Genomic DNA, 14037 nt, shown 5'->3' on the forward strand with positions numbered 1-14037 from the left:
TTCTCTCTTTTAGAAATAGTTCCCCTTTTCAGTGGGAGCAGTTAATATACTTTCATAATGTTGGTGTCCCAACTGTACCCACACACAGCAAGTTCTCTCTTTTAGTGGCTTGCTCACGGGGAGGTGTGCAGTTCTGTCTGCTTAGCCTAGAAGCCCTGTTATCTTCCTGGACCGAGTGTTGTACCTTTCCACCCCTTTCCATCCCCCAGCAGTGAGATAATAGGGGTGCCAAGCCCGTGCACCCTGGAAAGCAAGCCAAAGAATGATTAAGGAAATAGCAATATGCTAAGGGAGCTGGGACTAGAGGCTCCCAGAGTCTTCATCTAGTCAGAGGACTGAGAAGCAAAGAGGCTTCTCAGGCTTTGGAGAAAAATAAAGAGCAGTAGAGGACGAAGGGCATGCAATAGGGTGTCATCTGATGTGTTCTGGTTTGTGTAAACTGCCCCACTGGCCTCACATGGAAGGTGTGTGTGAATAGATGCCTGAAGGAAGAGGGAAGCCCGGCCTGTCAATGCTGGGCAAGAATGTCTGAAGAAACAGAATGGCAATGACAAAGATCCTGACTTGTTTGTCATACTCCATCCAGAAGGAGCTGTAAGGCCTTTGAGGCAAGAGTAGCCCAGTGAGAAAAATTGTAGAGAGATGACGTCAGAGAACTACAGAGGCTGGCTCAGGCTGGGCCTCATCAGCCACTGTAAGGACATTGGCTCTTAGGAGTGAGCTTGGTCATGAGGCTTTGAAGGAAGAGAGGAGTAGAGATGACTCTGATGTTATCCTGATTATGAATGCGGAAGCAGGAAGACGTCTTAGGCTAGTAGGAAAGTCCACGTGGGAGACCTGGTCAAGGCTGGCTTCCAGCCCAGGTGTAGCAGTGGAGTTTGAGGAGAGATAAGACTGGACGTGAGTGTTGAAAGTAGACTCACCAGCATTGTTGATGAGTTGGGTATAGCATGTGAAGGAAAAGAGAAGGCTAATACATTTCTTAACTTTCTAGTAACAGGGAGAATAGAATTTTGATTTACTGGGATATTTAAGATTATGGAAGGGAGGCTAGGAGTGGCACACTTATTTCCCACATTGGGGAGGCTGAGGTAGTTTGTTTTCTGTGAGTTTGAGGCTAGCCTGCTTTACATAGGGATTTCCAGGCCAGCTAGTGTTACCTTATAGTGAGACCTTTACACACACACACACACACACACACACACACACACACACACACACACAATGAATGTATTATTTTAAGGTAAATGGCATGAAGATTAAGGATTTGAAATGCCTGTTAGAGTTGGATATATTCATGAAGTTGGAAATATAAATAAGGAGTTCAGTGAAGAACCTGAAAGATGCATATAGAATTAGCTATAATGGAATTTAAAGTTCTGGGATTGGTTAGATATCTGTGGAAGGAGATGGGGATTGAGGTTCAATAGGATTGGACCTGGGACATCCCTTTATTATGAGGGTTGGGGAAGAAAAGTGAACCCACAAGTAAGGACAGAATAGAGCCTTGAATTTAGCAACATGAAGACCTTTGTTGTCTTTTGAAAGGATGGCTTCATTGGAGTAGTGGGGTAAGGTAAGAATAAAATGGGAAGGAAGAATTGGAGACAGTGAATGTGGACATGTCTTTCAAGAAGTCATAACATAAAGGGCAAAAGAGAATTTGAGCAAGAGCCAGAGGAAATGTAGCACTAAGAATGTTCTTTTCTCTTTTTTTTAATACTTATTATTTTAATTATGTGTATATGGGGGTTATGTGAACATGCATACGAGTGCCCACAAAGGTCAAAGGTCAGAGATGTGAGATCCCCTGGAGCTGAGGTTACAGGCAGTTGTAAGCTGCCTGATGTGGGTTCTGGGAATTGAACTCAAGTCCTCAGGAATAGCAGCCAGTGCTCTTAACCACTTAGCCATCTCTCCAGCCCAAATAAAGGGCTTCTTCTTTTTTTTTTTTTCCTGAGACAGGGTTTCTCTGTGTAGCTTTGGAGCCTATCCTAGCACTCGATCTGTAGATCAGGCTGTCCTCAAACTCACAGAGATCTGCCTGCCTCTGCCTCCTGAGTGCTGGGATTAAAGTCGTGAGCCACAACACCTGGCCAGATTTTCTTGTTTTCAGTAAATGAACTTAAAGCATATTTCAGTAATACCGTGTTATGGATACATGAGGAAGGGAAAAGTAGATGCTGGAAGGAGACAAATTGATGTAACCATGCTGTTGGATAAGCATGATGGGATATATTCTTCACAACATAGATAGACTAGTTGGCCTTAGGAGCATTGACATTTAATTCTTACCTGTAATAGAAGACCAGATGTATATATCAAATAGATGCAGGTAATAGGTGGTGGTTTTTGTTTTTTGTTTGTTTGCTTGTTTTTTTGTTTTGTTTTTTGCTCCTATGTAGCAGAAAATTAGAAACAAATTATTACTTGATGAATGAGGATAAGGGAACAGTTATTAGAGAGATAATAACTTATTGTCTTAGGGTTTCTATTGTTGTGAAGAGGTACTATGACCATGGAAACTTTGTAAAAGAAAACATTTAATTGGGGCTGGCTTACAGTTTCAGAAATTTAGTCCATTATCATCATGGTAGAAAGCATAGCAGCAAAAAGCAGGCAGACATGATGCTGGTGAAGGAGCTGAGATTTCTACACCAGGATTGGCAGGCAGCAGGAAGATAGTGAGCCACTAGGCCTGGCTTGAGCGTCTGAAACCTCAAAGCCCACCCCCTGTAACACACTTCCTCCAGCAAGGCCACACCTACTTTAAAAGGACCACACTTCCTAATTGTGCCACTCCCTATGGACCTATGGGGGGCATTTTTATTCAAACCACCACACTTTCTAGGGAATTGCAGAACACTTCAATTAGAAGTTGATGGATTGTTTCAGCATGGAAGCTCTACATGATTGATTATTAATTTGAAGTGAGATTATTCAGAGTAGTTGTCCGTTTTCCTTTACCTTGTTCTTTTGGACGTGCTCAGGCATGTATGTGTACCCACATGTGCTTGTGTGTGTATGTGGGGGTGTGAATAGGACCAAAAAAGTTCATGCCAAGAATAAAGGGTTATGTTGAAAGTTATGTAAAAAGAGACCATGAACTATAAGCTGAGTCAAGAAGAAAGAAAGCATCCTTAGATAAAGAAGAAAAAATTTTGTCACAGTTGTTTGAAAGGGACTGTGTGGGAAAGAGAAGTCATGATTGAAAAACCAGGTACTTGTAATTCAGATTATGTTATGGATATAATTTTGTAAAAAATAAAGGCAGAATGTAGCCAAGAGAGTAGATGGTTGTCTTAGTTACGGTGAAGCTGTGAAGACCAAATCTCATTATAGATGGTTGTGAGCTACCACATGGTTGCTGGGAATTGAACTCAGGACTTCTGGAAGAACAGTCAGTGCGCTTAACCTCTGAGCCATCTCTCCAGCCCTCAGCCTACTTTTTATAGAATCCAGAACTACCAGCCTAGGAAGGTCCCATCCACAATGGACTGGGCCTTCTTACATTAATCACTAATTTAAAAATGCCTAACAGATTTGCCTACAGCCAGATCTTATGAAGGCATCTTCTCAATTGAGGTTCCCTCCTCCTGTATGACTATGGCTTGTGTCAAGTGAACAAAAAAACTAGCCAGCACAATAGTAGGTCAGAGAACTGAGAGGTGAGATGAAAGCATTATTTAGCAGATATTGAAAGGATCTGAGAAAGGGGTGTTGTGTTGAGTAGTAATGAATCATGTCTCTCTAGACATCGAGGATAAGTGATGTTGAGGCATGTGTGTAGTGGTCTGTTAACAACCACAATGAGGAGTAGTTGGTATTACCTCAGATCAAATAGAACAAAGACTGCTTTGGATTTAGAAATGCCCCCATAGGCTCAGGCATTTGAACACTTCATTCCTAGTCAGTGGCACTATTTGTCAAGATTAAGGGAAGGTGCAGCCTTGCTGGAGGAAGTACATCATTGAGTGTGGGCTTTGACAATGTAAAGCCTCACCTCACTTCCAATTCACTCTCTACTTCCTGTTTCCTGCTACCATGTTTTGCCGCTTGCTGTTGTGCTTTCCTGCCTTGGTGGACTCTTCCCCTCTGAACAGTAAGACCAAATAAACTCTTCCATCACAGCAACAGAGAGTAACCAGGACTGGCGTTCAGACCAGAGAATGGGCTGTTGACTGTGAAGAACCTATGTTGTCTTTGGAGGAATGTGGAAGACTTTGGAACTTTGGATTAGAAAAGTGGTTGAATGCTGAGCACAGTTTAATGGGCTGCCCTCGTAGGAGCCTGGAAGACAGCAGGACTGAGAACAAAGCAGATTATGGAGGCTCAGCTCAAGAGGTTCCAGGGAGAAGCAAGGACTTTACCAGCAAATAGGCAAGAGTCTAAACCTGTGATAATTTGGCAAAGAGTCTGGTTGTCTTCTCTGTCCATGTCACAAGAACTTAGTTGGGACTAAATTGAAACATGATGGACTAATTTATTTGGTGGAGGAAATTTCGAGATAACCATGTTGGATCTGTGGTTGTTATGATAGGGCTTAGGCAGGTCTACAGTGAAAAGGAGCAAGAGGGGCAAAAAGAAATACAAACTGTACAGTCGGGAGAGAAGAAACACTAGTTACAGCCAAGGCTTGTGCAGGGAGACGCTGGAATTTTTTAAGGAGATTAAGGTGTTGAGGAAAGGCTGGCTCTGCCCTAAGGGACTAAGGGAAGGGTGCTCCTAGGACAAGACCCCACCCAGCTGAGCTTCCACCTAGCCTAAGGAAAAGGCCTCATGAGTGTTCTGTTCCTAGAAAGCAACTGCAAACAGAAACTGCTGCTGATGTGGTTCCAGGGGCTGAGGATCCACTCCAAGCTGACAGTACAACTTGTCAGTCCACACGGTCATGGTTTTAGAGGCATGAAGGATACAAGAATGAAGAGAATGTGGATTATTTCCCCAAGGTCTTAAGAGAACTGTAGAGGCTAGGCAGCTTAGGGCAGCAGGGTTTCTATCTCTGCATGAAGGCCCTGAGAGGCCACTGAGTGAAGCTGTGAAGACCAAATCTAGGTTTCAGTGGGGACCCCAAGATGTTGGTTGCTGGAGCCATGGGATACCTACCAAGAAGAGCTGCACATAGGGGATTGAACCAACCCAAGAGAGATGATGTCATAGGCAGCAGAGATGGCAGTCACCCGAGCCCTTTGACAGCAGACATGAGCTACAGAACTTGTGTTTGCATTGGTGGCTTCTGGTCTTGCTTTGGCCAGTATTTCCTCACTGTGCTTTCCATCCTCCTTTTTGATCTGGCGATCTACATTCTGTGCTGTTAAATAGCGTAAGTTTGTGATAAAAGTTTTGATTTTACAGAGGGTTACAATTAACAGATTACCTTAGTCTCAGAAGACATTTTTTTTTTTTTTTTTTGAGACAGGGTTTCTCTGTGGCTTTGGAGGCTGTCCTGGAACTAGCTCTTGTAGACCAGCTTGGTCTCGAACTCCTGCCTCCGCCTCCCGAGTGCTGGGATTAAAGGTGTGCGCCACCAACGCCCGGCTCTCAGAAGACACTTTTAAAAAGTGCTGAAGCTATGAAAGACTATGGGCACTTTCGAAGTTGGACTAAATGTGTTTTGCATTATGATATCGCCATGAGACCATGGGTGCCAGGGAGCAAGTGTGGAGGCCTGAACTGGGAGTGTTCCCCATAGGTTCAGGTGTTGGAGCCGTTGGTAGTGCTGCTGTTTGGAGAGGTCATGGAGAGCCTTGGTGGAGGAAGTACATAGCTGGGGATGAGCTTCGAGTTTAAGGCTTCATCCCATTTCCAGTCTGCTTTCTGCTTCATGCTTGTTAAAGATGTGGCCTCTCAGCTTCCTGCTCCTGTTGCCAACTTCCATGCTGTTCCTGTCATTTTGTACTCAGACCCTCTGGAACCATAAACCAAACAGGTCCTTCTATAAGTTGCCTTGGTCATGGTATTTCATCAAAGTCACAGAAAAGTAACTAATAGAGCCTGATGGACAATCAGGAACTGGATTTTCACTAAAACAAAACAAAAAGTACATGAAACATGGATGTCGAACACTGAAGGACTGGACACAGCAATGGTCCTTATAATGGCTTCATCTTGCTCCAGGGAGAGAATCCCATGTAGCAGTGCAAAAATGGAGATGCCATCCTTTTCCTAAGTTAAAGCCTCAGTTATGAATTCAGTGTTGGCAATGTAGCACAGCTGGTAGGGTGCCCACCTATCATGCCACACTCCCTGGGTTTGATCTCCAGCCCCACCACTGTGGAGGTGGGAACAGGAGGAGCAGGAGTTCAGGATTGTCCTCTGCCTCATTTGGCTCCTAGCCTACATGGATTCCATGGGGCTGTCTCAAAACAACAGGACAGTTATAACCTGGCATGCTCTTAGGCTAGTGAGATGGCTCAGCAGGTAAGGGTACCTGCTGCCATGCTTGACAACCCGAGTTTAATCCCTGGAACTCTCATGGTGAAAAATGAGAACTACTGCAAGTTGTCCTCCTCCAGCCTACACAGGTGCATCCACAGCCACACAGTATAAATGTAAAAAAAATTAAAAGAAAAATTAAAGAGGCCATTGAAAAGAAGAAGACTCGGAGGGGTATTTGAACTGAGAAAACATCCAAAGGCTGGAGAAGAAAAAACAAAACACTCTAAAAGAGAAGGCAGAAAAAAATGGTTCTGAAACCTGTACATGGTATAAGCCCATGACAGCCAGATTGGGAAAACTGTTATAAATATGCCCCATATGTGCTTTAGAAGATGGAAGAAAGATTGACTGTGTTAAGGAGAAATAGAAAAAGCATTAAAAGGCCAACATTAAACTACCAGAGTTGAAAAGTTTACTTAGTTTCTAAGATTTAAAAAAAAATAATGTACTGGGCTGTCAGGCAGTAGTGGTGCATGCCTTTAATTCTTAGCACTCAGAAAGCAGAGGCAGGTGGATCTCTGTGAGTTTGAGTCCAGGCTGATCTACAAAGTGAGTTCCAGGACAGGTTCCAAAGCTACACAAAGAAACCCTGTCTCACCCTCCCCCCCAAAAAAATACTGTACTGGGGCTCAGTGATTTCTGAGACCATTTAAAATGGCCTGGTATACATGTGGTTGGAATCTCAGAATAAGGTGGGCAAGGTAAAGGGATAAAAAATAAAATGAGGTGATAGAAAAAACATTTTGAAAGAAATAATGGAAGAAAAGTTTTCAAGTCTGATTTTTCAATTCCTGTATATCTAGGAATCCCAGCAGAAGAAAACTACATCAAAACATACAAGGCTAGTGATAACAGAGAATCTTTTCCTCCTCCTCCTCCTCCTCCTTTTTTTTTTTTTTTTTTTTTTTTTTTTTGAGACAGGGTTTCTCTGTGTAGCTCTGATTGTCCAAGAACTCACTTTGTAGACCAGGCTGGCCTTGAACTCATTGATCCACCTGTGTCTGCCTCCCAATTGCTAGGATTAAAGGCATGCACCACCACTGTCCAGCTGATAACAGAGAATCCTAAAATGCACGAGAGAAAGAAGACTGGAGAGCTTTAAGATAGAAAAGGTTGTATGTGTAGGAAGTGGCAGTGGAAGCCACATCCTACGCTGTGAGCCACTATAGGAAGAGAAGGTGGAGAGACCCGTCAGAGAAGCGCTTTCGAGGGTTGGGTCCCATTGATTGTGCTGAACCCTCCAGAAGACACAGTGACAAGACTTCCAGAGTTAGATTTCAGAGACAATGGATTAAAGGATATATAGATAGACATATAGTGGGCTAAGGATGACCTATGGATTTTGAATCTCATGTGTCACTATTGTAAGCAGGATAAGCAGGCATGGTCTCATTATCCTGATAGTATCCATGGTTGGTTGGTGTGATGGCAGGAGAGGCTTGGCAGCCAGCAGCAGTGTGTCTTCCCTCCACCCGATGAAAAGGAGGCCCCTGGACAAGCAGGCTCTCACCACATGAACTTTGTCCCTGCAATCTATTCTTGAATTAACCTGCATTCTTTGTTTCTGTTTTATTAAATACTTGTATTTTTCTATAGTGTAATTATAGAAATCTTTAAATTTACTTTTGAAAGATTATTGTATTTATTTATTGGTTTTAGGAGACAGGGTTTCTCCATGTAGCCCTGGCTGTCCTGGAACTCACTCTGTAGACCAGGCTGGCCTTGAACTCATGGAGATTGGAGATCTGCCTGTCTCTACCTCCTGAGTGCTGGGATTAAAGACATACAGCCCCCCTCCTTTTTTTAATGTGTGTGGGCATTTTGTCTGCATCCATGTCTGTATGAGATATATGATATATATAGCATATATATCATATATCTATGCAGTGTCCCCAGAGACCAGAAGATAATGTCACAGATAGTTGTGGGCTACAATGTGGGTGCTGTGAATGTGGGTGCTGGAAATGTAGTCAGTGCTGCTCCTAACTATTGACCCATTTTTCCAGCCTCCTGAATTTACTTTCCATTGCAGGTATTTGTCAAGTTCTGTTTCACAAAAAAAAATTCTGGCTTTCTTGTGTCATAGCCTGATGGTTAGTACAAGTTTGTGGAGAATTCCATCCCTATATCAAATGGGTCTCCATATCTCATCTACCTGAAGTATCTAGATGCCATGTTTGATAGAATTTTACTTTTAATTTTAATATTGTTTGCTTTTGCAAGTGTGTTCTAACCATACTCTTCATTGTGTGGTTTTTGCCCTCACATGTTGTAATTTCTTGGGGTCCATTCATGTATGCATTTTATCTCTTTATTGCATTTCACTGAATCCTTTATTATCTCTTTTCCTGGGATGGGTTGATATCTCTCTGATTAAATGGAATTAGAGAGTCCTGCCTTGTTGAGGTATGTGACAGACAGAGAGCATCCCATTCAAGATGGAGACTCTAAGTGGGATAGATTAAGTAATACTTGGCAACAATTAAACAGAAAAACCTGCCTGTAGTTTATCTGTTTGTACAACAATGCTGTATCCATTCAAAATTGCTTTAATAGTCAGTTTTTTGCAACCTCTTCATTCTTACATTTATGTAAGCTATTACAGCTTCATATATTTGATTAAAAGCAAGGCTGGGCTGGAGAGATGGCTCAGAGGTTAAGAGCACTGACTGCTCTTTCTAGAGGTCCCAAGTTCAATTCCCAGCAACCACATGGTGGCTCACAACCATCCGTTATAAGATCTGGTGCCGTCTTCTGGTATGCAGATATACATGGAAGCAGAATGTTGTATACATAATAAATAAAGTCTTTTTTTTTTTTTTTAAAAAAAAGCAAGGCTGCATAGGAATGTCTTGGGCAGTAGCAGTGGAAAGCTGGGTTATGTGGCCCATATGGCACCGTCAAAGCCCACCACTTCATTGCTGAGTCTATAATTACAAGCAAAATCTTTAGGAAAAAGATAAGCCTCATGTACAATATGAAATATAAAACTCTGGTGTCTCACTGGGTACCCAGAATAACTTTAAATGAACACTATCTTACAGTTTTAGGGTATTTATGGCCGTATGTGTATTTTTCATTAATTACACTCTTATTTCCTGTGGCTATACTGCCTTTTCCAAGTCTGTGTCTGTTAGTAGAGGCAGTAATGAGCAGTATGTATGCATTACTTGTTACCAGGAAGCACAATTCTCTATGGCGTTCCTTCTGCCAAATTGTATTAATCATATTCAGATTATATAAGAATATTATAAAGTTTGCCCCATTCATATCACTAAGTATTCTCAGTGTGGCATTTATGTGCCAGATCTGGATCTTAAATTTATTTTCCCTGCAATGTTTGTTCTGCATAATCATCATTTTGTTGACTTTCAATTTTGTTGAAGCACAGAAGAAATTTGAAAATCAAACATTTAACCATCTAATCCATCTACCATCTACTAATTCTTTTTCCTGAAAATTTTTTTCATTGTTTAGTTCTGTTTTCTCTGTGGCATAGTTTCAGATGTTGGATTTGGGAGATATTTGAAAGAATGTGGGGTGACCTGTGCCATGACTTGTATGATGTGGCTGCCACAGACATTAAGGTAATGGTAGTTCAGTGTGAACTAAAGAACAGCATTCCAAACATAAGTAGATGTAGTTCCGTTATAGTGTTTCATTATGTATTTACAGTGTACATCTTACTGAGTTATCATGTGTGTTTTTGGTTACCTTGTATTCTCTTTCATTCTGTCGCTATGACAAAAACCATGACCAAAAGAATCTTAGGGAAGGAGAGGATTTATTTGGCTTACAATTCCATTGTTAAGGGAAGCCAGAACAGGAACTTGAAACAGAAACCTTGGAGGAAGGTTGTTTTATGGCTCACTCTTTGCCTCATGTTTCTTTGCCTCATGTTTCCTTATAGCGGCCAGGGATATTTGCCCAGGAAAAGGCTGGACTGAAGTGGTCTGGACCTTCCTCCATCAATTAACAATCAAGACTGTCCCACAGACAAGTCTATTCTAGACAGTCCCTCAGCTAAGGCTGCCTTCTCAGGTGACTCCAGGCTGTGTCAAGTTGACAGTTGAAATTGACTTAACTCAGACACCTCATTCGTATACATGTTTATACATACATACATATATATATATATATATATATATACACACATACATACATACACACACATACCTTTGTATGTATGTTGCCCTTTTACTTAAGTGGCTGGTCATTGGCACACATTTGAAAATAACTGCTCTTATTAATAATACTAAGGAAAGGGGTTGGAGAGATGGCTCAGAGGTTAAGAGCACTGACTGCTCTTCCAGAGGTCCTGAGTTCAATTCCCAGCAACCACATGGTGGCTCACAACCATCTGTTATGAGAACTGGTGCCCTCTTCTGACCTGCAGGCATGCATACAGGCAGAACACTGTGTACATAATAAATAAATAAGTCTTTAAAAAATAAAACTAAGGAAAAACTATTGTTCCACATTATTTTCTAGATTTCTGAGCCATTTAAATTAAAAAAAATTTTTTTTAACTTGTCAGGTATGGTAACACACACCTTTAATCCCAGCACCCAGGAGGCAGAGGCAGGTGGATTTCTGTGAGCTCAAGACCAGTCTGGTGGATACAGCAAGTTCTTGGCCAGCCAAAGCCAAATAGTGTGTCCATTCCACCATCACCCCATTTTCATTATTGGTATATGCATATATGAAAGGGAAGTTGTGTTAACCTTTCTTGGGAAGTCACAAGTTAATGTCCAGTCACCCCAGATGGGCACCAAAGGCAGACAAAATATGGTCTCACCCAAGTTCAGCCTGACTTCCTGAACTTTTGTACAGGCACGGGCAAGGGTTTCATTACAGGCATGGGAGACACCGAGGCAGCCACCATCACCACAAGGCCTGCCCCATCATGGTTGGGGAGCCTCATGGAAGCCAATCATGGAGTCCCGTTTTAGTAACTTCTCGCATCATTCATATATAGTTTAGCATCTCCCAAGATCGCTAGTATCCAGAGCTAGGGGAAGTAATAGTTGAAGTCCCAGCCAGGGTTTCCTGACACCTAGTTCCATTACCATGACCAAAGACTTGGCTGAATTGTTCTGCTCTAGTTGCCATGGCTACAGGACACCTTCCAAGAATGGAGTCTTGCTCTAAGTAAAGCTTCCATACAACAGATGGGGAGTGGTCTTTTGTGGAAGTTAGAAGACACTTTTCTGGAGTTCATTCTCTCCCTCAGTCAGAAGTCCTGGGGATTGAACTCAGATTCCCAGACTTTCCCAGCAAGGAGCTTACCTCTGCAACTTCTTGCTTGCTTCTGATTTTAATTTTTTAATGGCTTCATTTCATATATATACTGTGCTAACATATTCATACTATAATTCTATAATATGTTATTTACTACATGTAAATATATTATTGTCTCATGTGCATGAATGTTTTGCACACATGTATATATGTATATACACCTTGTTTGTGCATGCCTGGTGCCTACAGAAGTCAGAAGAGGTATTAGAAATGAATAATGTTGGTCTTACTCTCAGAGTTGCACAAAAACATGAGAACAAAGCAAAAGTAACCTGGCCATGCAATTTTTATTTGTATAAAGGTGTGCCATCACCAAGACCAGGCTAGCAAGCATGCATGACCTAGATGGGCGATTATCTTTTTTTCTTTTTCTTTCTCTTTTTATTATTTATTATGTATACAACATTCTGCTTCCATGTATATCTGCACACCAGAAGAGGGCACCAGATCTCATAACAGATGGTTGTGAGCCATCATGTGGTTGCTGGAAATTGAACTCAGGACCTCTGGAAGAGCAGTCGGTGCTCTTAACCTCTGAGCCATCTCTCCAGCCCGCCGATGTATCTTTTATCTCTAACACAAGAGGGCATTTGGCTAGTCCTACTGTGGAAGGTTCATCCACCATCCACTCTCAATTGGCTGATTTGGAAAGTGGAAGGAAAAGGAAAATAAGAGACCCGAGAGGCACGTTTGACGTAACAACTGCAGCTCTCTTCCTCCAGGAGTAAGATAGTTTATTCTGAAGCCCTTCTGAATGACCATGGCCTGGGAACACAGATTTAGGTTACCCTAAATTCCAGGTTCTGATGTGAAAGCAGTTACATGAAGTTTGTATAGTTTCACAGAACAAAGAAAGTCATAAATCAAGGCAAGTTTTAAAATACATTGGTGAGTACACCAGAGAGGCAGGCATGAGACGGGAGAGCTGCTCTATAGGTCTAGATGCTGTCTGATGACGTTCTTAGCTTTAGCATTGGCCACGCTAGTGGTCTGCTAAATCAATAGGTTGTAAGAGGTTTTTATTTATTATCACAAGGTTCAGATACAGAGTGGGGCAACAAATGGCTGTCCCAGAAGGCTAACAACTATCCTAGGCTAAAGTACTTATTCTCTGAACCTGCTCCAGTCTCTCTAGAGTCCCGAAATGCTAGTGAGTCCATCAGCCTCTACAGACGTGGAAGCTCCTTCCAGGAGTTTTTCATTCACACCTGGTCACAGCTTCTTTTGAGGACTTTTCTTTCACAGGGAGGAGGGGAGAGAAGGGAAGCAGGCACGTGGCCACTAACCCTGTTTCTCACAGAGGGCATTGATTCCCTTGGTTGTGAGCCACCATGGATGGGAATTGAACCTTTGTCCTCTGCAAGAGAAGCAACGACCATTTACCTTCGAGCCATCTCTCTAGTCCCAACACATTATTTTATAAGTTGAAAGTCACTGTATGAATAACCAGAGGGTTGTAAAGTCTACTTTCTATCCCCATAATAAATAAGTAATATGTACCAATTATAAACTAAAATATATAGTTTTAGCCAATTGTTTTTTCTTTTTTTGAAAAACACTTAATATATCTGTTACCTTAGAATAGTTTTTAACAACAATGTAGTTCTTATTAGCAGTTTGAATTTGAAAGCAGGAATTTTTACATTTAATTTAATTTTTATTTGTGTGTGTACATCCCTGAGATATAAAATTTAAATAATCTTTTAAAGTTATTACTTTTAGTATGATGCTTGAATAAAACCTTCCAGACATTCACTTGGATGGTTAGAAGGATAGGTCCCCTCTGCCTTTGTGATCATTCCAGGTTTCCACTCAAGTGAAAGCCAGCTACTTTGCTGTATACAGGTGGTTTTTTTACCCTTCTCGTGTTGGGGCATTGGAAAAGAGCTGTTGTGTTAGAATGTAATGTTAGGTCAATTACATAAAAAGAATCTCAGTTAGTGTTGGGCTTACATAAAGGAAACAGGACTCACCCTGATGCTGTCTTCCTCCCTAGGTTTGCGGGTGACCGTGCTTCTGACGTCCCTTCTTGTGGTTTTGGGAACTGGTCTAAGGTGCATACCTGTATCAGACTTAACCCTTAGGAGGAGGTAAGTCCTATTTGACATTTCCACAATTCTAATTTTTTCTTACAAGTGTATTATTTATGCTCGATTGTAAGTCTCTGGTAATGTGATGAGAGGGTCATTTGTTCTTTTTACTCTGTGTAATGGAAGATGCTGGACCAGTTGTGAAAATTAAAAAATGCAACAAAACAAGTGAATTTTCTTGTTATCCAGGAGCTGTAATAACCATCAG

General features: G+C 41.7%; 1 protein-coding gene across 1 annotated transcript in view; it reads left to right on the forward strand.

Moving 5' to 3' along the window:
* Slc49a4 (solute carrier family 49 member 4) overlaps positions 1-14037 on the forward strand; it is a 72989-nt gene that overhangs the window by 4676 nt on the left and 54276 nt on the right. Inside the window, 1 exon segment of the mRNA XM_027412766.2 lies at positions 13736-13829. Within this exon segment, the coding sequence (XP_027268567.1) occupies positions 13736-13829 (94 nt within the window).

Source organism: Cricetulus griseus, chromosome 4 (genome assembly GCF_003668045.3).
Source record: "Cricetulus griseus strain 17A/GY chromosome 4, alternate assembly CriGri-PICRH-1.0, whole genome shotgun sequence".
Classification (NCBI taxonomy): Eukaryota; Metazoa; Chordata; class Mammalia; order Rodentia; family Cricetidae; genus Cricetulus; species Cricetulus griseus.